This window comes from Staurois parvus, unplaced genomic scaffold (genome assembly GCF_062004578.1).
Source record: "Staurois parvus isolate SC_StPar_1 unplaced genomic scaffold, SC_StPar_1.0 ptg000454l, whole genome shotgun sequence".
Taxonomy (NCBI): Eukaryota; Metazoa; Chordata; class Amphibia; order Anura; family Ranidae; genus Staurois; species Staurois parvus.
The window spans coordinates 1,195,201-1,221,240 of NW_028318250.1; the positions used below are offsets into that span (position 1 = coordinate 1,195,201).

General features: G+C 41.1%; 1 protein-coding gene across 1 annotated transcript in view; it reads left to right on the forward strand.

Moving 5' to 3' along the window:
- RRAGC (Ras related GTP binding C) overlaps positions 1–25,512 on the forward strand; it is a 41,470-nt gene extending 15,958 nt beyond the window's left edge. The window contains exons 3-7 of the mRNA XM_089688784.1: positions 1,430–1,629; positions 5,424–5,538; positions 12,975–13,117; positions 18,374–18,522; positions 21,193–25,512. Coding sequence (XP_089544910.1) covers positions 1,430–1,629; positions 5,424–5,538; positions 12,975–13,117; positions 18,374–18,522; positions 21,193–21,344 — 759 coding nt within the window. The 3' untranslated portion in view covers positions 21,345–25,512. The remainder of the gene's footprint in view (positions 1–1,429; positions 1,630–5,423; positions 5,539–12,974; positions 13,118–18,373; positions 18,523–21,192) is intronic.
- Positions 25,513–26,040: the final 528 nt, after the last annotated feature.

Genomic DNA, 26,040 nt, shown 5'->3' on the forward strand with positions numbered 1-26,040 from the left:
TGAGAATGACACAAATATTAATTTACCTGCAAGGAAACCCGGGCAGTCCTCATTGCTTTGCACAAAAAGGGATTCACAGGCATGGATATTGCTCCTACTAAGATTGCATTTAAATCGACCATTTATCGGATCATCAAGAACTTCAAGGAGAGAGGTTCAGTTGTTGTGAAGAAGGATTCAGGTCCCCTAAGAAAGTCCAGAAAGCGCCAGGACCGTTTCCTAAAGTTGATTCAGCTGCTGGATCCGGGGCAGCACCAGTGTAGAGCTTTCTCAGGAATGGTGGCAAGCAGCTGTGAGTGCATCTGCACGCACAGTGAGGTGAAGACTTTTGGAGAATGGCCTGATGTCAAGAAGGGCAGCAAAGAAGCCACTTCTCTCCAGGAAAAATATCTGGGATAGACTTGATATTCTACAAAAGGTACAGGAACTGGACTGCTGAGGAGGGGTAAAGTCATATTTTCTCTGACGAATCCCTTTCTGATTGTTTGCGGCATCCGAAAAAAACCTTGTCCAGAGAAGAAAAGGTGAGCGCTACTATCAGTTCTGATTCATGCTAACAGTAAAGCATCCTGAGACCATTCATGTGTAGGGTTGCTTCTCAGCCAAAAGAGTGGGCTCACTCACAATTTTTCCTAAGAACACAGCCGTGAAGAATGGTACAAAAACATCCTCCAAGAGCAACGTCTCCCAACCATCCAAGAACAGATTGGTGACAAACAATGCCTTTTCCAGCATGATGGAACACCTTGCGATAAGGCAAAAGTGATAACTAAGTGGTTTGGGGAACAAAACTTCAAAATGTTGGGTCCATGGCCAGGAAACTCCCTAGACCTTAATGTCATTGGTCAAGAGGCGGTTGAACAAAAAAAAAAACAAACCCCACATATTCTGACAAACTCCATGCATTGATTATGCAAGAATGGGCTGCCATCAGTCAGGATTTGGCCCAGAAGTTGATTGACCGCATGCCAGGGCAAATTGCAGAGGTCTTGAAAAAGAAGGGTCAATGCTGCAAATATTGACTTTGCTTAAACTTAGTGTAATTGTCGATTAAAAGCCTTTGACACTTATGAAATGCTTGTAGTTATACTTCAATCTACCATAAGAACATCTGATGAAAAGATCTAAGAACACTGAAGCAGCAGACTTTGTGAAAATTAAATTAATATTTGTGTCATTCTCAAACCTTTTGGCCAGGACTGTACTATTTCAGACTGAGTATTGGAACCTGTTGTTGCACTGTGTGGATTTTGTTTAAAACCTATTTAGTTAAATGTATTTATTACGGGTTTACTGATTAGCACGGTTTTCTGGCATGTGGCCATAGGCTGGGTAAATCTAGGTGGATAAAGTTTCGATGGGAATAGATTTTCTTATTATATTTAACAAGTTTGTGCTGTTAAAGTTTATCAATCTGTTCTTTTTGTAGGATGACTATATGGAAGCCCTAGCAAGACTTCATGTGACCGTTACCAAAGCCTACAAAGCAAATCCTGATATGAATTTTGAAGTTTTTATTCATAAAGTAGATGGTTTGTCAGATGACCATAAGATAGAAACTCAGCGAGACATTCACCAGAGAGCTAATGATGATCTTGCCGATGTTGGACTAGAAAAACTTCACCTAAGGTAGGAACCTGGCATTTTACAGTGAAGAGTTTCTGGGTTTCTTTATCCATACCTTAGGCCTTGTTCAACTGATAAACATGCATTGAAAAGTACAATGTTATGTACGTTTATGATGACATTCATTTCAATGAACCATGCATATGCACTTCAGTGCTCAGAATGTCTCTCCTTTCGCTCGCCTTTTTTAATTTTTTCTCCAGGGGTGTGGAAGGTGTGTTTTTTTTTTTTTTTATGGCTTGTCCAAGGGACTAAAGTGGTGTCCCAGTCTATTTGTCCCTCGTGAAAATCTACTTGTGCTGATAACTTTTTTTTATTTTTAACAAAAACCATATTTTAAATCCGAGACAATTTTAGGAATGTCTTTATGGCAATTTTAAACTTTTATTATTTTTAACAATGCACTGGTTATGTCCTATTCACCACCCTGCCGGTCTCCAGCACCTCACCCGGAGACTAACAGGGAGGGGAGAAACCTTGCACTGTGACTTTTTTCTTTAGAAGCCTAGAAAGCATTGCACTAGCGATCAGCAGATCGTGGGTGTAATGCAATGGTCATGCAAACTGTCAGTGTAATCTGGCTTGCCTGTACATTGTACAGTAGGCAGCCAGTTTTACACTGACAGGAAGAATCAATTAACTACCAGTGTGCTCAACAATGCCATGGTAGTTCATTGAGAGCTACAAGCCGACATCCACATAGGCTGTCAGTACTTGTAGTCGATTCATTCACAGCCCCGCACGGCCACACTTTTCAAAAAGTGACAGCGGATGCGGGAAACTTATCTCCGTACTGCTGTCATGCAGAAGGCTCAGATTGCCAAACTGCTGCAGGAGCGGGAACATGTCACTTGTTCCCAAAGGTAAACTTATCCTTTAAGCCTTTCACTGCCAGAGCAGTTTTTCAGTTTTTTGCACGTTTAAAAAAATTATTTTAGGCCTAAAGATTATATGAAACTCCAAAAATATTATATAACATTATATATTTCCAGAAAGCAGATATCCTAGAGAATAAAATAGTGGCATTTCCAATTTTGTAATGTAACACAATATCACCGGCAAGGTCTAGGAAACGCAAAATTTTAGTAAAAAAAGAAAAACACACTAAAGCAAAAATGCAATAAATTACCCAATTTTTTGGTAAAATATAAAAGATGAGCTTGTATTAAGTAGATACCAAACATGTAAAACCTTAAATTTGTGTGCTCTTGAAATGGCGACAAACTTCAATACCCTATATCTTATATAAGTGATGCTTTAAAAGCCCCCTATATGTCATCAGTTTAGCGTTACAGAGGAGGTCTGGTGCTAGAATTATTGCTTTCGTTCCTGCATGTCTCAACTGTACTCCGTTGAATGTAATGCAGTGCAGATCGCACTGCACTTTACGCACTGCATTTGTGAAGCAGCAGAGCCGCATGAATACTTCCACCTTACAAACAGGGCTAAATGTAGAAAGAAAACTACTTGCCTGGCGCCCAGAACTGCATGTCTTGGGTGTCGGGTGATAGAAATCGAGCATCCCTGTCTCTCCCCCCACCCCCATTCCCCCCCCCCCTTTTTTTTTATTTATTTCCATTCATGTTCTCTCTTCATGCTTGTAGTAAATTTTGATTGGTTGCAGTAATATATTCACTCACACTCACTCAGTTTGTTACAGTATAAAAAAAAAACTTCAATCAGGGCTTTTGTTCATGATCATCTTGCCTTGTGCCCTAGTTTAAAGTGGTTTTAAACCCTCACATATACCCAGTGAAGTAACTGGCCTCTGGTGATACACAGAGATGAAACAAATCCTCCTACATATGTTGTACCTGTTTATCTGCAGTCTTCTCTAAAGCTGTTAACATAAAAGCTGTAGTGAACACTTTGCATGAAAGATTTTGTGGTTTGAACCCAAAACCAAAAATGTTCTGTATTGTAGCATGCCAGTCTTCTGATGTGGTGGTTGTGTGTTCTATTCTCATACTTTTTTTCTGTTATTTTCACCTGGTGATTCTGCCAGTAAAATACTACATGTTCTAGTTTACAATACTCATATGCCCTGCTGTATCAGGATAACCGAAAACAAGATGGGACTATGGAACATTGCCCCTCTTGTATTTCCCATAACATAGAGGGGTGGGATTCTGTAGTTGTCTGAAAACAAGGTAATTGATACCAATCCATTTTTTTTATTTTTTTTAAAGAACAGATGTAACAAAACACTCTCGTGTGTGTAACATGCCAGATGAGAGAAGGAGTTATACATGCTTTAAGTCTTCTCTAGCATTTGTTAAGTTAATAATTATTATTATTATACAGTATTTATAAAGCGCCAATTGTTCGCTCAGTGCAGTACATTACAAAGGGGGACAGAACATGTGACAGAACAACAACAATACAATGCAAAACATGAGGGGATCGAGGGCCCTGCTCTTTTGAGCTTACAATCTAGGAGGGAGGGGATGGTGGCACAGGAGGAGATAGCTGTGGGGGATGGAGTGGTAGGAAGAGCGGAGGAGGTCGGCAAGTTAGCAGGGGGTGGGGTAGGCTTCTCTGAAGAGGTGGGTTTTCAGGGTGCGCCTAAAGGAGAGGAGAGTAGGTGATAATCTGATGGGTTGGGGCAGGGAGTTCCAGAGGATGGGTGACACCCTGGAGAAGTCCTGGAGGCGGGCATTGGAGGAGGAGACCAGGGAACTAGAGAGAAGGAGGTCTTGTGAGGAGCTGAGTGTGCGTGCTGGGTGGTACTTGGATATTAGGCCAGTGATGTAGTTCGGGGCAGTATGGTGGACAGCTTTGTACGTCAGTGTTAGGATTTTGAATTTGATCCGTTGCGCAATCGGAAGCCAGTGGAGGGATTGGCAGAGGGGGGTGGCAGAAATGGAGCGGTTGGAAAGGTCATTAAGTCTGGCAGCCGTATTCAGGATCGACTGAAGCGGGGATAGCCAGCGGCGAGGCAGGCCAGTAAGGAGGTAGTTGCAGTAGTCGAGTCGTGATATGATGAGGGAGTGGATGAGCTGTTTAGTGGTTTCTGGAGTTAGGAACGTGCGTATTTTGGCGATGTTGCGGAGGTGGAGTCTGCACAGGCTTGTTCAAGATTAGACTTTGGGCTGGAAGGATAGGTTGGAGTCCAGAATGACACCAAGTACTCTGGCCTGTGGGGCGGGTTTGATGGTGGCGTTGTTGGATGTGATGGAGAAGTCAATGGGGGGTGGTGTACGGGCTGGGGGGAAGACAAGAAACTTGGTTTTGGAGAGGTTCAGTTTAAGGAAGTGGAGCGATATCCAGTCTATGTTGCTCAGTAGGTGTGTGATTTGGGCGGAGACTGAGGTGGGGGGTTGAGAGATAGATTTGTGTGTCGTCGGCATATAGGTGGTAGTTGAAGCCGTGAGAGTGTATGAGTTGGCCAAGGGAGGAGGTGTAGATGGAGAAGAGAAGGGGCCCGAGGACGGAGCCTTGAGGAACCCCAACAGAGAGGGGGAGTGAGGGGGAGGTGGTAGCATTATAGGTAATGCTGAAAGAGCGTTGTGACAGGTAGGATGAGAGCCAGGAGAGAGCAGAATCTCTGAGGCCAAGGGAGTGTAGTTTTTTGAGGAGGAGGGGGTGGTCGACTGTGTCGAAGGCCGCAGAGAGGTCAAGGAGTAGGAGCACTGAATAGTGGCCATTAGCTTTGGCGGTTAGCAGGTCGTTAGAGAGTTTAAGTAGGGCAGTTTCGTATACATAAAATGGTGTATATTGTGTGTACTGGATACTGTATGTTCCTTTTGTGCTAATTTTGTTGTTCATGAACTTTGTCTGTTTTCTTTTCCTTGCAGCTTCTACTTGACAAGTATTTATGACCACTCTATATTTGAGGCATTCAGTAAGGTTGTGCAGAAACTTATCCCACAGTTGCCAACTTTAGAAAACTTGCTAAATATTTTTATATCTGTAAGTATTTTATTTCTGATTTGCAACTGTATTTTAGTTTTGCAGTGCGTATAAAAATGTTCTTTTGCTATGGAGAAAAAAACTTTTAGTGCTCATACCCACGGTTGTGTATTAACAACTTATTCATTTTGAATGTGCTTTTAATTCACTTTAATTGTGCTTTGGGATGCCATTCAAAATTAATGTGCATTTTTGGCCCAAAACATGACTCCACCACTGCGTTGCTGACGTCTCAGCCTTGTTGGAACAGGGTGGCCGTCCACCAACCATCCACTACTCTATCCATCTGGACCATCCAGGGTTGCACGGCACTCATCAGTGAACAGGACTGTTTGAAAATTAGTCTTCATGTATTTTTCTGCTCAATGCAGCTGGTTCTGCTTGTGAGCATTGGTTAGTGGTGGCCAAATAGGTTTATGCACAGTTGCAAGACTCTGGAGGACTCTACACCTTGATGTCCGTGGGACTCCAGAGGCACCAGCAGCTTCAAATATCTGTTTGCTGCTATGTAATGGTATTTTAGCAGCTGCTCTCTTGATCCGATGCATGGATCTGACAGAAATCTTCCTCAATGTGCCTTTATCTGCACAAACCCGTCTGTGCTCTGAATCAGCCACAAATCTCTTAGTGCGATGATCACGCTTAAGTTTTCGTGAAATATCGAATGTTTTCATACCTCGTCCAAGGCATTGAACTATTTCACTCTTTTCAGCAGCAGAGTGATCCTTTTTCTTCCCCATATTGCTTGAAAATGGTGCTCTGCTTAATAATGTGGAACACCCTCCTTTAGTAGTTTTTCCTTAAATTGGGCTCACCGGCCAATCTAATTATCACGGGTGTCCAAGATTGTTTTCAGTGATCAAAAGAGCCCTGACACACAATGCCATCCAAGAGTTACACTGAAAAACAAAATATTTAATCTTTGTGACACTTAAATAGAATTTGCATAATAATTTGGAACAGGGTGTACATTTCTCAGTACTGACCCTGATCTGCCATTTAGCTGTTATGATGCTATATCCTGTGCCAAAGTCATTTCCCTACGTTATTTGGTATCATCAGCAAATTCTGACATTGAGCCCTTAATTCCAACTTCTGTATTGATAGTAAATTAAAACAGCATTTACCAAAGATAGAACCTTGGAGCACACCACTCACAGCTTTATACCAATAAGAGAATGCGTCATTAGTCAATATTCTCTGGATCCGTTCATGTTACCAGTTTCCTATCCCTAGTCATAAGATTTCATAAACTCCCACAGACCTTATTTTGCAAATGAAACATTTATGATGTATAGTATCAAATGTCTAGATTAACTACTTATGCTGGTTGTCACTTATGATACCTTTTTTATTGCAGACAAATTTCCCTACTGTTCTCTCAGGTACCTTGATGTTAGGTTGACTGGCCTGTATCCTAGTATACATCTTAATCCTTTTTTTTTTTGTAAATTGGTATCACCTTTGCTTAACACCAGTCACTTGGCACCATGGCAATCAGTAAAGTGTCTTTAAAAACCAGAAATAGAAGCTTGGCTTGAACTATGCTATGAACTATGCTAGGTTCCCTAGGGATTCACAGATGTAAGCCATTGGGTCCTGGTGATTTGATCACTTTTAAGCTACAGAGGTACATTTTGGCCAAACATTGTTCATACTACTGTTAAGGTAATCAAGCCTGTTATTTTCATCTGTAAAAACTGAAGAGAAAAAAGTTAATATAGCTGCTTTTTCCCTGTTATGTGTGAGCTGCTTCCCATGCTCATCTGTTATGGGGTATATCTATTTTTTCATAACCTTTTTACTCATATATGTGAAACATTTTGGGGATTTGTTTTACCTGCCATATCAGTGTTTCTCCTAATCCTTCTTTTTTTTTTTTTTTTTTTTTATCCAACCTGACTACTCCTTTGTATTTCTTGTTGCTTTCCTTGTAAACCTGCATTACCACGGATGTCCCTTCTACTTTTTTACTGTTTTTTTTCTTAGGTTTTTTTTTTGTTCTTTTATGCTTGTTGCCCAGTGGAATACGGTGACTAGTGCACTTGTTTAGTGCAGTACTTTTTTTCAGTGCACCAAACAGCTGCAGTGACAGCATAGAAAACAATGCATTGTGCCTTTTCTATGCGTTGGGACTGTGCTGGAAATGTTGATTCCGTAGCTTCAATACATTTGGTGTGATCAAACTCTTCAGAGAAATTAAAAAATGTCATAAAACAATTTGTCTGTCTAGAATACTGCCAGGCAAATGGTTAAATACAGCAATGTGGTGTTGGCATTCTTAGCTTGGCTTCCAAGCATAGGCCAGAGCTTAAGCTGATCATACACTGATTGTTTGTTATCTACACTGCGCGAATGGGTGATTCACCCACTGTGCCTATTGTATCTTGAAGGCCCACAGGACCCAAATACTGGAACAGCTGATTGGGTGCCACAGGTTTTTGGCTGAAGATTTTCCGATTTTAGCTTAAAAAGGGATGTCCAGTAGGAGGTGGACTGCAGGTCCACCTACTGATGAATTTTGGCTGGTTCCTGTACATAATGATAAATATGTTTCTATGAGAAAGGGACCCTGCTAGCCCTGAAATGCTGATTTCTTAAGTCTTATATGAAGCTGTCTTTGCAATAAAAACATGAAACACATTTATTTGGAGTGCAGGTGACATCACTGTTGGGCTGCCAAGCTTACAGACTGTTAACTTTGGAGGCTCTGGTCATGCGGTTTAATCGCTGCACAGACAGGAATGTGAGCTGTCTGCAGACAGTTCACATCTCGTTAGCTGAGTCCGATCTAGTTCGGATCTATAGCAGTTTTCAATATTGAAAATGACAGCAGTCCCTTTTGTTACTGTTTTTTTTTTTTTTTCACTCTGAAATAAAAACTGGCACAGATGGTACAGATAGACCTGAAATATGTCTAACAACTTTGTTGATGTATAAAAATGGCACAGGAAGCTTGGTTAATTCCGCCCTTGGAGTTTGATACTGGGTACAGTTGTAGACCTGCTGATAGGAATGTTTGGTGGATATATCTCTGCAGAGATGTTTTTGTGTCTACAGAGGAGATTTATTCATCACAAGATGTTACACTACATTCATATTTTTTTTCAATAGTTTTTAACCACTTCCTATAGCAGAAGTACTGCTACGGGACAGGAAAGATGTGCAAAATCACTAGTCTGTGTAGGGGGCGTGTGCTCCCTACCCATGCTGCTATTGGCTCCTTGGCATGTCAATCGCCGGGTCCTGGCTGCTGATTCTCGAGATATGTTTTATAGCAGAAAGTCAAAAATTGTTTTGTTTTTTTTTTTTCTTTTTTTTCAAAATTGTCAGACTTTTTTGTTTATGGCGCAAAAAATAAAAACACAGAGGTGATCAAATGCCACCAAAAGAAAGCTCTATTTGTGGGGGGAAAAATGACAAATTTAATTTATGCACTGCAATACACGACCGCGCAATTGTCAGTTAAAGTAGCGCAGCGCAGTATCGCAAAAAAATGACCTGGTCAGGAAGGGGAGTAAATCCTCTGGAGTGGTTAAACTATTCTTAGCACAGAGTTCTTAATTTATGAACACCCCCCCCCCCCCCTTTATTTTTTGTTCCTTTTTTTTTGTGCTATATGAATTTTATTTCGCTTCAGTTGATTAGCACTATATATTTTTTCTTTTTCCAGCGGTTTCTAGTGCTGTACTAATTTTGTTCCAAGTTTTTAGCTTGCGATCTTAGGGTTTCCCTAAACATCATATGTATGAATCCACGCTTAGCCTTGGCTAAGGAAAAGTGTGTGTGTTTATGGAGATCAGTTTTCTTCTTAATGTGCTGTTTAGAGCAAACAATCAGCATTTTCTTTTTTCTCTCAGCATATAGCATTAAGAAGTTAGCATTCTTCTTTCATGGTGTTTTTCATAGTGATCAAATAGCATTATGCTTTTAGGGTCTGCAATTTGGGTCATAAAAGGAGGTGAGAGTATATATGTATGTCTCTGGTGGAGGAGCACCTAAAGGAATATATGTGGATATAAGAAATAAAGAGCCCCTGTTTGGGAACAAATTATAAAGGCACGGATCAAACACACATTATGGACTTTTAAAGATTTATTCAGTATATTCACCATTGTTGCATAATCACATGGTTTGGATGCTTTAATTCATGTATGAGGTTATAGAGATATATGCGCGGCACTATTATGACACAAAATTCAAATCATGTATAGCCAGTGCTGCCTCTCAGGCGGGCACTGCGTTTAAACGTTTGCTTTCTTTTGAAGAGCTTCAGTAGCAATTACACTAACACTTATGGGTTTGTTGGATCGCGTGCCTCCTGCTGGGCACTCAGGTTTCTCCTTCCATCCCCTATATTGCTAGAGCATGCAGCAGTATTCTAACTTGCAGACACTTCTGTAAACAATGGTCACAAATCTTTCCTGTACAGAATATTAGTAGGTGAAACTCCTTATGAATGCAAAGCTTTGGAATTCATCATACAGAAACCTTGTTGGCGCTTTTTGCCATTGAAAATATAAATACACATTTTTTTTGGTGTACTGCTAATCCGCTTTAAATATGTGCTGTAGACAGTGTTTATGGTAGCATTTTTGTTGATGACGAAAGAAAATAGGGAAAAATGCTGTGTACTTAAGACAAAACCTAGAATAGTAAATTCAGTAATAATCAAATGCTAGTTTTTGTGCTGAGTTTCATGTTTTTTCAACAATCCTAAAAAGGTCTTACAGATAAATACTGTTTTTAACTTGCTATACTTCAGTAATGATACTGAAATGCAAAATCAGTACAAGTGTTCAGCGTATGTGAAAATTGGTTGCTTCCCACACATACAATGTTATTAATAGGTCATGGGGATTCCCAGCTGAGCGCTTGTACTTCTGTAGTGATGCAGTAGTGACAAATACCAAGCATATTAAAGAATACTGTATATATTTTATACAGGAAATCGCCCTATACCCAAGAAAGAAATACTTCATCTTTTATAGGATGACATTTTAGAAAGAAATTTGTAGTTTGAGAAGGCCACTTTTAAAGTGTTATGTAAACCCAGAATCTATTTTTCAGAATGTTTGGAATCAAGGCGGTATACAGCTAAGTAAAAACCTTTTTTGGAGAATCTATTGCAAAGTAAATCCTGCTAGTAACACCACTCCTGTTACAGGCTGACAACACTCAGAATGCCACTTCCTTTCCATTAGCCTCAGCATTGTCAGGTTGTCATTTGATCTGCGCTCCTTAAGTTGGACTTTGGGCTCCTGTATCTCCTAGAACTAAAACTGGTAATGCTGCTGCTAATTACAACAACATTGTAACAGTAACATTACAACAACAACATTACAGTAACATTGTCAGCCTGGAAGTGCTGTTACTGGCAGGATCGCTACATGTAAGAAACTTTGGAACAGTTTCCAAAAAATATTTGCTTGAGAAAACCATGTACAGTGAGGCATAATACTAAAAACACTGAAAATGTAGGGATTACCGCCACTCTAGTGCACTCATGTGAAACATTTTTTAGGTAGGACTTTTCAGTTTTACATACTGGCTTGTGAAGAGGTGGCAAGAAATCAACATTCAGCCAGTTTAACAGGAATCAGCTAAATTTTGATTCGTCTGTGAGCAGACTGGTTGTACTGAAGTCGATTTATTGATCGACTTCAGTACAACCAGCCAGTTGGGTTTTTTCATATGACCACTGCTGCTGTCGCTGTCAAAATACAATAGCACAGTGGGAGGGATTCCGCCACCAACACTGACTGTGTTGATGGGGGAATCGAGCAATTTGCTTTCCTTCAACCTGTTGAAAGAAAGTAGGGATGCACCGATACCCATCCCTTTTTTTTTGTAATTGCCGAGTAGAAGTACCGATACTTTCGGTCAAGGACTCATCGATACCGATACTTTGCGGTGCGATTTTTGTCAATACAAAATGACTTTGAGCAGGAATGCAGTTCCTGTCCAAATCGCATGTGGTTTCCCCATTGCTCCTGTATGAGTCCAGGCTTGTTATAGCCTGAATTCACACAGGAACGGTGCAGGGAGGTTTCCCGCAGCGGAGAGTGGGTATATGGGATATATACCTAGTAGCAGATTCTTCATATCCCCAGTGGTAGAGGAAAGAAAGTGATGGGGATTTGATATCCCCGCCGCTTTCTCTCCTCTCCTTGCAAGTATGACTGTTCGGGCTAGAGGGCTTTTGATTGGTCAGCACCGCCACATGGATGGTGCTGACCAATCAGATAATGTCTACCTCATGCTGTCATTGCTGCAAGGAGAGGAGAGAAAGCTGCTTCATGGGTCTGGGGATTGCAATCCCCACCGCTTTCTCCTACTGCTGAGAATATGGAGCATCTGCTTCCATAGTATACATCCCCGCACACCCACTCTCCACTCAGCATGGGATGCCTGCAGGGAGGTTTCCTGCGCTACTCCTGTGTGAATGCAGGCTATGACCAGCCTGGGTTCACACAGGAGCAGTGGAGAAACCGAATGCGATTTGGACAGGAATTTGATACAAATTGCACTGCAAAGTATTGGTTTCCGGTATCGGGAGCATTTTCACGAGTACACGTGAAAATACTCTGTATCGGCACCAGTGCATCCCTAAAAGAAAGAAAATTGCATAATCTGTGGCTTGCCTTCTAATCTTAGGCAGCACGTCCACATTCAAGACTTTCCTGTGCGTTACAGCAATTACATTTTAGGACCTTTTATGGGAAATGTATAAAAGCAAGAAAAGCTGAAGTTCTGGATTTCAACATCTCCACAGCATACATGAAGCACATTACTTGGAATGTCTCATAGACATGTGACTTCAAGATCACTTGTGATTCCTGGCTTGTGAGAAAAAAGCAGATCTTTATAAAGCAGACTTGGTAACCCTAAATACAGCTTGCCTCATGAATATTGTCTGTAAAACAAACTGCTGTAAAGTCAAATAACTCATTGAAGTGTTTGATACTTGGAAAGAGCCAAGTGAGGAATGCAGCTGGTAGAAAAGACTGGAGGGGGAATTTACCTAGATTGGAGCAGGTAGAAACTGGAGCAGCTGTTCATGACAACAAATCAGAATCTATCTTTTAATTTTCAAAGCTTAAAGCAGCATTAAACACAAACCAAAAATGTAATATATTGCAGCTTACTAAATATTTAGATTTTTTTTTAGGCTTTTTCCTCTCTGCTTTCCCCTGTTATCCTGACCAGTAACACACCTCCTGTATTTTACAGACACCACTTGATGAAGGAGCATAGGGGGCAGATTTGGACAGCAGCATTGTCAGTCTGGGGGGAGGGGATAGTTAGAAGTACTGGCAGATTTAAATGAAATGGCAAGAGTGTACTTTCTCTACAACTGATTGCATTTCCTCTGTTCTTCTTTTAGAAGTTATTTTCAACAGATTTTTAATCTATTTCTACTTTTTTTTTTTCAGAATTCAGGCATCGAGAAAGCCTTCTTATTTGATGTGGTCAGTAAAATCTACATTGCCACAGACAGTTCTCCTGTAGACATGCAGTCCTATGAACTGTGCTGCGATATGATAGATGTAGTAATAGATGTTTCTTGTATATACAGGTAACTATATACATATGAGTTTGTTTTTGTCTTCCCTTTGGCATGTGAATCGTGCCATACTGTGTACTGTTTGTTGTGCTCTGTCCAGTAATTTGGGTATAATTTTGATAAATCAAGGACTTGTGTATTTTCTACTTAAAATGATGATATTTTAAGGGTAGAGTTAGGTGTGTCTAAATCTACCTTTCTTCGGAAGCCTGTTCTGTCTTTAGATCAATCTTCAGAAGTGTTGGAAGATGGTGAGAAGGTGATGTGATGCCTCCTCACCGCCTGTTTAAACCCCATTTTTTGCTGACAAATGCACCGCAGCTACATACATTGCACACGGTGGTGAGCCGTTTGCAATGCTTACCCTTTTGTGTTCCGTTCAGGCTTGGTACCTTCCAATCACTACATTTCAGGTAGGTTTTGCAAGGGCACAAAGCGAAGCTCTTCTGCATGTAAACACCCCCATCCACTACCTGTTGCAGCTTAAGGGTCAGTGGTGGGAAGCTGTAAAAATGCAGCTGAATATCTAAACGTAGTCTAAATGTATAGCAGTCTCAGTTAAGAATGATGTTGCTAAATATAAAATAGAAACCCACATGCAGCTAAATAAATATACAAATGGCTAAACCACCAAATCAATGAAAAAATTCAACCACAAAACAGGAAAAAAAGAAAAAAACGAAAAGCTGCCCACACCTACACACACATATAAATATGCTACATAACATAAACCACACAATAGCAGTACCGCGCTTTTCTCATAACGTAATTAGAACCACTCAAAGGTGACCTAAAATAATTTCCCCAATATAACTGAATTTGTGAAAAAATACTTAAAACAGTGTGCCAAAATTTATTGGAATAGTTCAGTCAATCAAGGTTCATAATCTTTCCATCAATAGTCCATATCATCTTTTTTCGATATGCAGTGCACCTCCACCATCAATAACTCCTGCTGTGCCCTCACCTGGAACTGTTGACCTCACAGCTAAGTTTGGTCAAAAATAGCTTGTGTCCTCTAGGTGGACATATAGTGATCGTATAACATCTATCGAGATCCTCCTTCCGTGTTGGTTAAGCTCCCTCTTGTAACGCCACTCAGCATACATGTAGAAAATACATACAGTCAGGTCCATAAATATTGGGACATCGACACAATTCTAACATTTTTGGCTCTATACACCACCACAATGGATTTGAAATGAAACGAGCAAGATGTGCTTTAACTGCAGACTGTCAGCTTTAATTTGTGGGTATTTACATCCAAATCAGGTGAACGGTGTAGGAATTACAACAGTTTGCATATGTGCCTCCCACTTGTTAAGGGACCAAAAGTAATGGGACAATTGGCTTCTCAGCTGTTCCATGGCCAGGTGTGTGTTATTCCCTCATTATCCCAATTACAATGAGCAGATAAAAAGGTCCAGAGTTAATTTCAAGTGTGCTATTTGCATTTGGAATCTGTTGCTGTCAACTCTCAAGATGAGATCCAAAGAGCTGTCACTATCAGTGAAGCAAGCCATTATTAGGCTGAAAAAAACAAAACAAACCCATCAGAGAGATAGCAAAAACATTAGGTGTGGCCAAAACAACTGTTTGGAACATTCTTAAAAAGAAGGAATGCATCGGTGAGCTCAGCAACACCAAAAGACCCGGAAGACCACGGAAAACAACTGTGGTGGATGACCGAAGAATTCTTTCCCTGGTGAAGAAAACACCCTTCACAACAGTTGGCCAGATCACGAACACTCTCCAGAAGGTAGGTGTATGTGTGTCAAAGTCAACAATCAAGAGAAGACTTCACCAGAGTGAATACAGAGGATTCAATTCAACATGTAAACCATTGGGGAGCCTCAAAAACAGGAAGGCCAGATTAGAGTTTGCCAAACGACATCTAAAAAAAGCCTTTACAGTTCTGGAACAACATCCTATGGACAGATGAGACCAAGATCAACTTGTACCAGAGTGATGGGAAGGGAAGAGTATGGAGAAGGAAAGGAACTGCTCATGATCCTAAGCATACCACCTCATCAGTGAAGCATGGTGGTGGTAGTGTCATGGCGTGGGCATGTATGGCTGCCAATGGAACTGGTTCTCTTGTATTTATTGATGATGTGACTGCTGACAAAAGCAGCAGGATGAATTCTGAAGTGTTTCGGGCAATATTATCTGCTCATATTCAGCCACATGCTTCAGAACTCATTGGACGCCGCTTCACAGTGCAGATGGACAAAGCATACTGCAAAAGCAACCAAAGAGTTTTTTAAGGGAAAGAAGTGGAATGTTATGCAATGGCCAAGTCAATCACCTGACCTGAATCCGATTGAGCATGCATTTCACTTGCTGAAAACAAAACGGAAGGGAAAATGCCCCAAGAAGAAGCAGGAACTGAAGACAGTTGCAGTAGAGTCCTGGCAGAGCATCAACAGGGGTGAAACCCAGCGTCTGGTGATGTCTATGCGTTCCAGATTTCAGGCTGTAATTGACTGCAAAGGATTTGCAACCAAGTATTAAAAAGTGAAAGTTTGATTTATGATTATTATTCTGTCCCATTACTTTTGGTCCCTTAACAAGTGGGAGGCACATATGCAAACTGTTGTAATTCCTACGCCGTTCACCTGATTTGGATGTAAATAACCTCAAATTAAAGCTGACAGTCTGCAGTTAAAGCACATCTTGTTTGTTTCATTTCAAATCCATTGTGGTGGTGTATAGCGCCAAAAATGTTAGAATTGTGTCGATGTCCCAATATTTATGGACCTGACTGTAGGCAGACCAATAGTGCTTTATTGTTTAACCGCTTCCCGTCCGCCCTATAGTAGAAATACTGCTACAGGGCGACACGGGTGTGCAAAATCACGTGTATATATACGTGATTCGCGCTCCTGCAGATTTCACGTCCCTCCCAGATATCTTCAGATGGGGCCCGCCAGTACACCAGTAATCACATTTAACCCCTTGATTGCCAGGAACATGCTCACATACACAATAAACCTCCATTGCTAGTATATTGTCTGAACGTATCAGTGTCTTTGATCAGATCAGCACTATACCAGCGTTCACATTAGTTTAGTGTCCCCAAAAATGCAGCATTATTGGGATCAGCCCTGGCACATGCCAGCACCTGTGTTTAGCTTCTACGCTTACCACCCCCCCTCCCTTCTCCCCTAGCAAGTGCAGTGTCAGTAGGTCACTGTCACTTTGATACATTGCACACAAAACCGCAGTGTTCACAGAATCAGGCCTGATCTCAGATAGCACTTGGCGGTAAATTTTTTTTGTAGCAGTTCAAGCAGTCCCTGACAGCCAGGTGCTCTTTTTCCCATCAGTCGCACTAGGTACCTATAAATGTAGTGGCCAAAATGTCAATGGAAAGCAACTCTAGTGAAGAGGCCTACAGGATTCTGAGCATGTAAGATGAGAGCGAAGGGGAAGACTTACTGACTCAGTCAGCCTCAGAATACAAACCTGTAGACAGCAACGGCACCCTGACAGCTCAGACAATGCAGAAGAGGTCCCTGCTAAGATCAGGCGTACCCGACCCCGTTCCCAGGTAGTTGAGATGTTCCAAACGCATGATGACTCTTATATGCAGCAGAGTGCCACATGCCCTCAACGTGTTGATGGGGACAAGGGCCTCTTCTCCACAACCCTGGGCTGTGGTTGTGAGAGGTCAGCGGGTGGGGGGCTTATCGGAATCTGGAGGCCTCCAGATCCCCCCCACGTGAATGAGTATGGGGATGTAGCATGAAAATTTCTTAAAAAAGGAAAATAAAAGAATGTCCCCCGAAGATCCAACATCAATCACGATGCTCGCCGCTGCCCGCTCCAGGGGAAAAAAAAAAAAAAGGCTCTGTTCCTTGACGCTGACCCTTGACCGTCTGCCTCTGAGCTGGTTTGACAGTTCTTAAATATGTAAGGGGTGGGGCCATCACGTATGTGACCCCCTCCCCTGTGTGACGTCAGTGCCCAGCATGCCGTGTTCGATGTCACACGGGGGCGGGGTTACACAGGTGATGTCACCAGGTGTCCCCGCCCCTTACATATTTAAGAACTGTCAAACCAGCTCAGAGGCTTTTTTTTTTCTTTTTTTTTTTGTTCTGGGATGGCGTGCATCGTGATTGACGTTGCATCTACTTCAGGGGACATTCTTTTATTTTCCTTCTTTTAATAAAGGACTTGTCAAAGAATGTCTGCTGTCTTTTTTCACACTACAGCTTTTTTTTTTTTGTGAATGGGTAGCGGTACCATGTACCCCATACTCATTCACATAGGGGGACGGATCTGGGGGCCCCCTTGCTTCCAGATTCCGATAAGCCCCCTGCCCGAAGACCCCCACAACCACAGCCCAGGGTTGTGGGGAAGAGGCCCTTTTCCCCATCAACGTGGGGACAAGGTGCTTTGGGGGGGGGGGGGGAGCTTCCCCTCATGTTGAGGGCATGTGGCCTGGTATGGTTCGGGGGGGGGGGGGCGCTCACGCTTGTTCACCCCCCTTACCTGACCTGCCAGGCTGCATGCTCTGATAAGGGTCTGGTATGGATTTTGGGGGGGGACCCCCACGCCGTTTTTTTTTGTTTTGTTTTTTTTAAATGCTGGCAATTCTTTCTTTTACATTCAGCTGTCAGTGGGTACCCCGCTGATAGCTGAAACAATAATGCATGCTTTTCACTACTAAAATACCGAATGACTTGATAAAATAACTTATGTGGTATTTTAGTAGCCTTTTTTAGTGGATTCAAATGGGTTTTTTTAAAAAAATGCTATGCAGTATTCTACCGCATACTCTGATGCGGAAAGATACCGCTTAGCGAATTGTGCCCTGGATATGGACCAGTCAAAAACCGGTTCTGAATGCAAATGCTTATAAACGCGGTTAACCGTGTTTACAAGCGTTTGAAACGCCGGTGAAATCTGTTGCTGAACGCAGTTTTGCTGCGTTCAAAAAATGACTGTAAACTCAACTGCCTGTAAACGACTATAAATCACTGTGTACATGGACACATAGGAAAACATTAGGGAGAGTTCAGGGGCTGCTGAAAAAAACGCAGAAAAGCTCCTGAACTTGAGTTTATTAGCTGCAGTGTACGTGAGCCCTTACACTGATTGGGCAACTTCTTCAACTACAGGTGTACTCTCCTGGTGCTGGTGAGCAGTTTCTATTTGTATTAAATTCATGCTTTTGTACTAGACATTCAATTTTAGGCAGAGAGCCTCTCTAATCTTCTCTTATTTTATCTTGCCTAACTAATCAAATTATTGTTTACACAGTTTGCATGCTGAATGTAATGGGACTGCGTATGACAAGGAGTCCATGGCAATTATCAAGCTAAACAACACAACAGTACTTTATTTAAAAGAAGTGACAAAGTTCCTATCACTCGTCTGTATTCTTAGAGAAGAAAGCTTTGAACGAAAAGGTGAGCATAGTGGTCATTTTGTGATGGGAATGAGCTTTGTTTTGGCTTTTCATTACTACAGCAGACCTCTTTGCGAAATGAATATTTTAAGGCAGTGGTCCAGACAGAGAGATCTTTCAGCAGATTTATTATTTTAATATGTGTGTACCATCTATGCCTGTAGGTGCTTAATAGTACTTCAGGACATGAGTAGGGAATTTTGCCTAAAAGGTTATGCTTTGCAGACTTCCATGTAGGAGTTATTCATAAGTGATATGGTAAAAAAAAAAAAAATGTCCAACTTTTTTTTTTTTTTGTTTTGTAAAAGTCCTTATTGCTTCTGGTCTAGTTGACATATGTCAGACAGGAGCTGAATTGATCTCCCCAGCATTCCTGTAAAGAGCTTTTTTCCCATTTATAATTACCTGGGTAATCTGGTGGGTATCTGGACCCCGTCTTCTCTAAGGATGAGAACTCCGCGATCACATGTCCTCTGAGTTCTCCTCTCCACTCTGAGCAGAGAGCGGTGACTGTCAGTCACCGCTGTCTGCTTGTAGCCCCCCTGCTTTCAGGTAAAGAAATGTTAATAGATTTTAATCAATTAACAAGATGGACAGTAAATGAACAGAAGAGAAATCCATATCAAATAAATGACCATCCTTTGCCTTCAAAAGACCATCAATTCTTCTATGTAGATTTGCACACAGTTTTTGAAGGAACTCGGCAGGTAGGTTTGTTCCAAATATCTTGGAGCACTAACCAAAGATCTTCAGTGTATGTAGACTGCCTCAGAAACTTCTGTCTCTTCATGTAATCCTAGACAGACTTGATGTTGAGATCAGGGCTCTGTAGAGGGCAAACCATCACTTCCAGGACTCCTTGTTCTTCTCTACACTAAAGATAGTTCTTAATGACATTGGCTGTATGTTTGGGGTTCTTGTCCTGCTGCAGAATATTTTTGGCGCCAATCACTATCCTCCCTGATGGTATGGCAGGATGAATAACTATCTTGTATTTCTTAGCATTGAGGACACCATTGATCCTGACCAAATCTTCAACGCGCAGGCACCATTTTTTCTATTTATAGCACGAGTATAGCGTCCTTTGACTGTATGTAGACCCCCTATGAATACGTGCCATCGCACAAAACGCGTCAGGGAGGGGCTACAGCACTAGGACGCATTTTGGATCACCATACTGGTCAGTGATTTCTGTTCATTCATTTATCTGGTTAATAAAGCACCCTCTGTTCATACGGTATCGCGCTATGGACCTCCTTTTTTCCTGAGCTCCTTTGAGCTTCCACTATCTACAGAGGAGGTGAGCCATCCATGGACGGCTGATGTCGATTCCAGAGGGACACCAGACCTGACCAGACCTTTAAAGGGGATACCCTGTTACTTTGAGATTGATATCTCTAAATGCGCAGTGTGATTGCGCATCTGGTGAGCGCGCAGTCTTTACACTTTCCCTTATCACCAACCGTTTGAACCAGTCATTTGGATCCGGAAGACCCATAGACACCTTATTATTTGGACTATACCTGACACCGTGCACATGGCGGGTCACTGATTAGTGACGCAATACACTTTTATATATGTATTTGCACTATGTCACTTTCTCACTTGTTTTTAAGGATTGTTATTTTATTATATTGATGTTTTAATATATTTATATGCTGCCTATTAGGCTTGACATATCATACGATGCATGATTTTTAAGCGCTACACCCTTCTATTATATTGTTTACTTTTGAAGGTTGTTGGTACCTTTTGGTGTTTAGCTGCTCTCTGACTTTTAGTGCTCACTTCTTCTTATTATTGCTTCACTCATTGTTGTTTTGCTCTCCAGCCCTTTGGTGAATAAACTGCCTCCTGCTACAGCCAAATATTTCAGATTTTGACTCATTGGTTCAGAGCACCTGCTGCCATTTTCTGCACCCCAGTTCCTATGTTTTTGTTCATAGTTGAATTGCTTAGTCTTGTTTCCATCTCGGAAGTATTGCATTTTGGCTGTAATTCTTCCATGAAGACCACTTCTGGCCAGACTTCTCTGAATAGTAGATTTGTGCACCTGGGTCCCGCTGGTTTCTGTCAGGTCTGTGCTGATAGCGCTGCTGGACATGTTCTGATGTCGAAGAGAAGTAAGTCTGATGTGTCTCATCTTTTGCATTAAGTATCCTTGGCTGACCACTGCGCTTATGGCCCTCAATGTTTTCCACTCAGTGGTGTCCTCAATACTGATAAATACAGGCAGAACCTATCCATTATGCCATACCTTCACCCAAAATTTTTTTCTGCACAAGGACAACGATCCCAAATGTACAACCAATGTCATTAAGAACTATCTTCAGTGTAAAGAACAAGGAGTGCTGGTAGTGATGGTTTGGCCCCCACAGGGTCCTGATCTCAACATCACACAGTCTGTCTGGGATTACATGAAGAGGTAGATGGATCTGAGGCAACCAACATCCACAGAAGATCAGTGGTTGGTTCTTCAAGATGTTTGGAACAACCTACCTGCCGAGTTCTTTAAAAAACTGTGTACAAGTGTACCTAGAAGAATTGATGCTGTTTTGAAAGCAAATGGTTGTCAAAAAAAAGTTTAACAATGTGGTTTAATGTAAGATGTCATAAATTCTGCTCTGTTTACTGCACATTATTGGTCTTTAATTGTTACCCTTCTCTGTAGGTTTAATAGACTACAATTTTCACTGCTTTCGAAAAGCCATCCATGAGGTATTTGAGGTAGGAGCTGCCACGCATCGGACCTTCAGCCATCAAGCCAGCAGTCCTAACCTTAATGCAGTGACTCACAATGGCACTCCTGCAAATACAGTCTAGACTGAAAACTTACAGACTCTTCAAAAGTCAGTAGCCCAAGAACACTGCCCGCCACATGGAATATGTCACCTCAGACAAGACCAGTGAAAGAATTACAGGGTACCACATATGGAACAAACTTTGCAAATTTTCATCATTCAGCATCCTAGAAGCATTGGGGTCATACCCTTATGCTTAGTTCTTTCAATGGTTCAACTGTGTGCCATTTGAAATGTATCCGTTTTGGTTTGGAGCACAAATCTCTGAGCCAGTGCTCATGAAAAAATTTGCACCATGTATTGACTAGCACAGATCTTCTCTGGTAAATAGTTGACTGATTTGCACATCGTTGGCCTTCAAAGTGTACAAGATACATGTGAGAGAATGCCAAAGCAATACTCCATTTGGGGTTATTCAGCTTTGCAGATTACACCCTCTAAGACCCTAAAACATTCCACAAAAGGATACAAGTGCTCATCTTTTATGTCTGGAACTGGCATTCATCAGGTGACTCCACAGAGGCGGGAAGTGCATTATCCTGCAATGCTTCTAAGTGCTATTCAAGAAGCAGAAGACTTGCAGGTAACTTGGGAAGCTCCGCCATTCCCTTCTTTAGAGACTTGTGACGACAGCTGGATATCAATGAGTAGTTTTTCACTGTATAGCTTTTACTCTAGCTGACAGATATACCATTTCTGATTCTCTTACAAGTTGCTTAATTCCAAATGCCTTTTTTGGGCAGGTGCCTATATATATATTGAGAAAGTTTATTAGATTTTTCAATTGGGTTTGAAGCTTTGATGTGGGATAAAGTGCACATTAAGCAAAATGGTGCCATACCGGTGTTGAATGAATATTTAGTGTTTTACAGCTGATTGAAGAAAGTTTTGCTATCAATAGGAAAATGTCAATGATTTATTTGCATAATTGTAAAATTCTGTTTAAAAGTAAACTATGGTGCAAGAGAATTTGTGTGAGCTGCTAATTGACTGCACTGATATATGAACTATGTGGCGAGAGCGTGAGGTAATAAAATATTTTGGGATGTTTACAAAATAAGTAACAGGCTTAAAACAAGGCACCAACTGCACCTTATCTTAAAGCTGAAGGCAGACAGCTAAGATACACAGATGAAATACATTTATGGGACTGCCAAAGGACTTCTATTTCTTTTCATCCAATTGTGAGATTTACATAGCTCTGTCACACTGACAGCTGACCTGAATTTTCTCTGCTACAGTAAAGCTGGGTCCCCAGCCAGTGATAGGATGGCGAAGAAGCAGCACCTTAAAGGTAACTCCACTTTTGTGAGAAAAATACAGCAGATATAAAAGGAATCTGTAACAATGTTTGGTAAAATCCTTGCAAATCTACATTGATAACCCAGATGGAATTGGGTGTTTTTTTTTTTTTTTGTTTTTTTTTTTGTTTTCCCTCAACAAAAGTGAAGTCACTCTTTTTTTTTTTTTTATTCTCTGCTTACAATGCTCTCTCCTGCCCCCATGTTCTTGCCCGTACACAATTGTGCAGCAAACCTGATTTTTTTAAGTGCTGCTTCGAGTCCTGCTGTTCACAAGATTAAGAGAGGCTGATACCAAGTCAGATTTACATTAGCTACATTTAAAAAAAAAAAAAATACATGTAATTAATATCTGCATTAATTTGTGTTTTTTATTATCTGCCTAACTTTCAGCTTTAAAAGAAATTTATTTTTTGTTAATTCTTTGCTTGGCCAACTATAAGGCCCTGTCCACGTCTGTGCTGTGTGATACCACTGAATTCTATATAATGTGCGTTTTAATGCAAGCACATCAAAAATGCCACAAGCAAATTTTTTTTTTTTTTTTTGTGTGTGAATGTGGTCTAAAACACAAAAGCTCATCTCCAGGCAAAAAAGAAAAAAAGTGTTCCTATGCAATGGGGCTGTTCCCGCACTGTAAGAGTTAATAGCACATTTTGTCTAAAGGAAAGAAGAAAGGAGATTTACTTATCTGATCCTCCCAGCACAAGAGCGGTCTTGGCACTTTCTGGCTATAGCGGTCTTGACTTGTGGGCTGGACGTCAGCAAGCCCAGAGCAGGCTCCTTAGACCAGGAACAGACCATGGGGGAGAGCGGTTTTCCAGTGGAATGAAGGATCGGGCGAGTATAAGCTTCCTTATTGGCCCTAGACAAAAGGAATAGTTGACCCTTGCAGTGCCGGCACTACAAACTTTTTTTTTTTTTTTTATTTTCTCCCTGGAGATGGAAAATTGCAGAAAGGCCGAAATTGCTTGTGCTAGGGTTTTTTTTTTTTTAAAATGTCCCTCCTTTTCCTCGATGTGGACAAGTGTTTCTGATTCCAGTCCCTGGACACTGTAATTTTGTCATTTTTACAAGACATCCAGATAGTACAGGTTACATTAAGTGGTAAATAAATCTCACTATTTATTTCAACTCATTAACTTTGGAAATCTGGTACGCACTGCATTAGTATGTCCAAAACTTCTCTCACTTTGTAGCCTACCCTCTTGGGGTAGGTCACTTTAAGGTGAACCTGTGCTGACTTTTAAGTGGCATTCTGCTTCCAAGGATAAACAAACATCCTTCGATATCTTACTGGGTGTCCTGGGAGCCCTGAAATCTGTGACGTTCACTTCTGCAGATACTGTCTTAAGCTCTGAAGTGCCGCTTTAGGCAGCCACTTACCTCAATATGGGTCAGCAAGACCATGCATCACATTGTGGAACCAATAGTGAGGAAGCCAGAAAAGGTGGGCCAAAGCTGTGGCTGGGCACTAAAGCCACTGTTTGTATAATTGATTGGCTCAGATTTTTGGTGCACCTGGGGTACTTTGGAAGATATCCAGGTACATACAGACCCCTTTACCCTCTGCATTACTTTTCTAATGGCAGTTAAGAAAATTTAATGTAAGTGCGGGTTCATTTTAAAGTATCACAGACGGGCGGACTGACCATTTGGAAACTCGGGCACTGCCTGAGGGCTCGGGGTCAGTAGGGGGCCCCATGAGATGCCCCTGGTACCTTTTTCATAGGCTTTTTTTGAGTTTGGGCAAGGACACAGGGGCCCCATGATCCCCTATTGCCCGGGGGTCCAATGAGTTGTCAGTCTGCCCCTGGTTACAGATAATATTGGGGTAAACGTCTTTTGGTATGGGGATCCTACTTTAACAGTATATGTATAATGTGTGTTTATTGTTCTTTTGTTTATTACTAATGCACCTGCAGTAACACTACCTTCCTTGTTTTCAGCATAATTCCCCCAAACTCTGAAAATTCATTGTTGGGTGCTGTTTGGTGGTTTTCTGCCTGCTTTAACAGTCATAAAATCATCTGGATTAAAAATATATATTTTTTTCCCCCACTAAAGCTGCCATTACATACATATCCTAAATGGACCAGGCCCAGATTACCACATTCAGCATTACATGGTAGTAAAAATAGCAGTTTACCCAGCAACCTACCTGTTTAAAGGTGTACAAAATCAGCCTGACAAACTTCTACCAACACTGAACTTTCAGTCTTATGCAGAATTATCTTGTGTTTCAATTCAGTCTTTTATAAATATTACTATGACTATTCTTGAGGTTGTCACTTGCTTCAGTTTGTGTTTTCCAGGTCTAAGCCGGAGTTCCACATAGTTTAATCCACGGTTATATATATATATTAGTATGAAGGCTATTCTATTCCACGGTGTTGCACCTCTTGCTGTACCAAAGGCTCTTATGTGCTGGATAATTGCAAAACTGTGTGCCCTGTTTGTGTATGGACCTCTTCTACTCTGCATGGTTGGTTAGCCTGACTTGAGCAGCTGATTTACTGGGTATTCATATGTTTGAGTGAAAGCCTATAGAAAGTGGAAAGAATGCTTTTATATTTGACTTATGTATAACAAGGGTTCTCAATAAACATATTTACCCATGGCAGTGTCTGCATCTCCCCAACAGCATGTATTTCAACTATTCCAGACCATCACATTATTGCCTTTTAACAATATATAAATTATGGTTTCACTATATTATGATTTTTTTTTTTCTTTTTTAAATTCTGTCTGAATGCACGGTTGGTGCCCTCTAGTGGTGGTCCAAGTCACCTAAAACACATCTTCATAATTGTGGTTCTTATATATTTTTGGTTTATGCTTTTCAGTAGTATTCTGTAATTGATGTTTCTAAATAAAAATTAAATTTAGTGTTTGTTTCCCAGTTTTTGTCAACGTTGTCTACAGCTTCTGACATTAAATTTATAAATGGCATGTGTGAACCAGCTCTTTCTCCATTTAGGGATGAGGGAGGATATTACAGAGAAAGTGATGAGCAATTTTTTTTCTGTCAAACTAAGGTTTGTAGAAAATATGGGGAACTGTTAAAGGGATCCTTTTGGACATCTTCACTAGTCTGCTGGCCTGAGCAGAGATCCTGTCCCCCACCTTCCCTAAAGTTATTCTCTAATGGACTTGGAGCATGTTTTTTTTTGGATGTGTTTAATCGTGAATACTGCCCTTATTTGGACTTGTATAGCCTAAATAAGAGAATTTGGATCATGTTGGAAAAGGGCTCTTCTTTCGTGCTGCCTTCCTTAAAAAAAAAAAAAAAAAAAAAAAATTTTTGAGTACTGCTTTTATGCCATAAGTAGAGGACAAAGCAAACACAGGCAAATAATGGTTTAGTGTGCTTATTAATATGTTTTTCTTGAGCTTACCTTGTTTTATGTATCTCTT